Source organism: Seriola lalandi, unplaced genomic scaffold, assembly GCF_002814215.2.
Source record: "Seriola lalandi dorsalis isolate HSWRI2012SDOR001 ecotype SW California unplaced genomic scaffold, Sedor1 jcf7180002054606, whole genome shotgun sequence".
Classification (NCBI taxonomy): domain Eukaryota; kingdom Metazoa; phylum Chordata; class Actinopteri; order Carangiformes; family Carangidae; genus Seriola; species Seriola lalandi.
Genome location: NW_019525159.1, coordinates 2,892,904 through 2,896,209, shown reverse-complemented (window position 1 = coordinate 2,896,209; position 3,306 = coordinate 2,892,904). Strand labels below are relative to the sequence as shown.

The 3,306-nt window shown below is 41.0% G+C and overlaps 1 protein-coding gene across 2 annotated transcripts in view; it reads right to left on the bottom strand.

Annotated features, from left to right (window-relative positions):
• Positions 1-938: 938 nt before the first annotated feature.
• Positions 939-3,306, bottom strand: part of tbx3a (T-box transcription factor 3a) — a 9,487-nt gene continuing 7,119 nt past the window's right edge. For both annotated transcript variants that reach the window (XM_023419687.1, XM_023419688.1), the window contains exon 7: positions 939-2,893. In XM_023419687.1, the coding sequence (XP_023275455.1) occupies positions 2,447-2,893 (447 nt within the window). In that variant the 3' untranslated portion in view covers positions 939-2,446. The remainder of the gene's footprint in view (positions 2,894-3,306) is intronic.

Here is a 3,306-nt window from a genome sequence, read left to right as displayed (position 1 = left end):
TTGTCGCCTTCCGTGCAATAAAACGGAAGATATGAACCATCGAAGGCGCCAGGTGAGCAATAAGACAGAGCAATTGAGACAGCATGTGTCATGTTTACACCTACTCCCCAGCGCCAGGCCGGCTACACATTAACCAGACAATATACAAATAAAGATATGGTGTTGATAAACTCATGACTCGAGGTGCAATAGAGAGGGTAATCAAGGGATGACATAGCCTTTCCAGATTTCTCTCTGGCGGCGGAGACGCACGCACCTCTTCAGTGGACGGTGAAGGCCCGTCCGTGGGGTCAGATTTCGAAAACGTGATGCACGAGGGGAATTGTCACGTTTGGTGACTCCAACTTACTATTTGGAAGAAAAAAAAAATCACATAAAATAAAACAAATAAAAATATTGGCCACATTACCTCCATATGTAGTTTATATATATATATATATATATATATATATAACTTCCAATAAATTTCAGGATTTTTAATCTTTTCTATCTCTATCTTATTATACGAGATGTATCTTACCTTGCAACTGACGCCAATGAGACCAATAAATGATTTGAAAAAACAAACAAAAAAAGAACCACTCAGTTATAAGCTATAGCGCGTGGGCTCTTGTCCAGGTAGGAATCCCAGGTATAGGTCTCTGGGGTGGAGAGGGCCTTTGGGGTCTTTCACTCTCTGAACACAGCGTGGACACGTAGTTTACTGAGGTGGAGTACAGGTCTAAGTGGGCAAAGAGACGTCTCTCACCTCCAGGCAAACAGGAACTGTGGCCAACGCTGGCCAGAGGTTTTTTTTTTTTTTTACAAGATGTAAGGTTAGCCTCGTTCAGTGTCAGCCTTAAATCAGCTCATTTAATATGGTAAAAGTGACAGATTCTGTCGTCAGAATTAGCTCCCATCTATAACGGGGATCAAGCGAGGGACACACACTAAGAAAGGGCATTTCAATATTTTATTGAAACTTTCAAGAACACGATGTTGATGTTGTAAACTAGACATAACTCCAATACAACATAACCCACTGACAACTTAAGAAACACAAAAGAAACCTTCATATTTTTCGATTATGCGGCACTTTTATGATCAGGTTCGCAACATAGGCCTATTTTTTTTATTAACACCAGAAAAATAGTCCACTTTTGTCACACTTCAACGACACCTCTTTTTGCTCTTCTTAAAAATAAAAAAAAGAAAATAAAAAAAAAAGAAAAGAGAAAAAGAATATCTTTTTCAAGCCATTGGTGCAGTGCGTTGTCGCTTTTTCATTCGTTTTAAACAGTAGCACTTCACACACGGGGACAACAAGTGAAAATACAATGGCACATGAGTGTGAATAACTATCGGTGGATATTTGGGGAGGAATAAAGTCCATATTTTAAGAAGGGGGGGGTATAAATGTAGATGGCAACAAAAGGATAATAGCCCACAAACTATCTTTACACAGGTATATCGACAATAAATTAAGAACAGATCCCTAGAAACAAACTACTCCGTTGTATTTACACGCAATAACAATATGAAATAATTACATAAATATTTTATATATCCCTATGTACACCTATAATCAATACTACCTTTCTTTTTTTTTTTTTTTTAGTATTTACTTGAAATTTCTGCTTCCCTTTGCCTGTTGGACATTTGGGCTAAATTGCGCATGCTTGGGCCATGGATCTGTCCCAGAGCACCAGTCCTACTCTGATTTTAAAATGGCATGAAGATAAACAAATCTTGTTTTTTAAAAAAAAAAAAGAAAAAAAAAGAAAAAAAAAGGTAAGCTAATTAAAGGGAGTGTGTTAATTATACTCAAAACAAGATTATTTTCCACACTTTAAGTTTCAATTTTTAGTGTTTAAAATAACATTCATTGGGGTTTTAGGGGGGCATGCAACATTTGGCCGATCTATCAATTGATAGTGTATAACAAAAAAATACAGCAGTCTTTTTTTTTTTTCTTTTTAAAGGTAGATTAAACGGTAGTGAATTCAAATAAGTCAAATCAATTCAGAGTGCATATTAAAACACATTTCTCCTCGTGTACAATAAAGTTAGGAGACAGGACACAGCAGCAACTTCTCCTAAATCTGTAAGTCACACCCATGCCAACGTTTTCAGTTTCAATACTTGTACGGTATTCAAATGACAGGATAAAAGTGTTGTTTAATTTAACAAAAAGAGAGAGACAGAGGAAAAAATAAAGAAAAACATATACATATCAGATGTGTATTAACCAAAGTGCATTTCAGAAACTAAAACGTCCAACAGTTCATGGTTTTTTTTTTGTAGTTTTTTTTCTCTTTTTAAAACCTGCATGAATCTACAAGAGTATCTTCCTACTGTTAATGTCTTCCTCAACACTTCACTTTTCATGACAACAACGAAACGAAAAGCAGGTGTTGTGTTTTTTTTAAGAAAAAAAAAGAAAAAAAAAAAAGAAAAAAAACAACTCCTAGGGGGACCCGCTCCGTGGCCTGTCCTGATTTGAGTCCAGTCCACTGACCAGGCGCTGGATGCTCTGCAGCTCGTTGGCCGCGTCCTTCTCCGTGCAAGTTTTTGGGGACATGGAAACCGAGCCGGAGGATATGGTGGACGAGTGGCTGGTCACCTCCGATGTGGAATCCAGGGTGACAGCAGACACTGGGCTGGCTGGGACGATGCCGTCCCCTTTCAGCTCGCTCCCGCTGCCGGCCATGGAGGGCATGGCGGTGGTGAGCAGGGTGCTGTCCGGTACCGTCATGGGGAGGGAGTAAGGGCTGTACCTGAGTCGGGGGCGCACTGCGTTCAGGAAGGGGTGTCGGTGCACCGACGAGGAAGCGGCGGATGAGGCCGCCGCGGCTGCTGCCATGTACGTGTAGGGATAGGGGAACAAACCGCCAAACGGAGACATGGCGATGCCCTGTGGAGAAATGGAGAAGCTGAGTGTGAGCCACAGGACTGGCGTTATAGGCACCTAATGCTATCACACAGCTGCAGACACTTCGGTGTGCTATTAAAAACGCACAGGAAAGGGAGAAATATAGGGGTTATGCATGGTGATGAACAGTTCTACCTAACCCCTGCATGGTGGAGCAAATGCGTGAAAAGCCTCAAAATGCTTCAGGCATTCCTTGTGCTTTACTTTCACTGTCCTCAGTAAAGATTTTTGTCATACATAATAGGGTTAGTAATGCATCGTTACAAAGCTAAAGGCACTGTCTGACACTTGGGCAATACAGTCTCAGTCTGTCGTTTCTTCAAATGCTTCTATTCACACAGGTTTTTATCCACCTCCACCCCTCCACCCCCCCCCCACACACACACCCCCCCCCC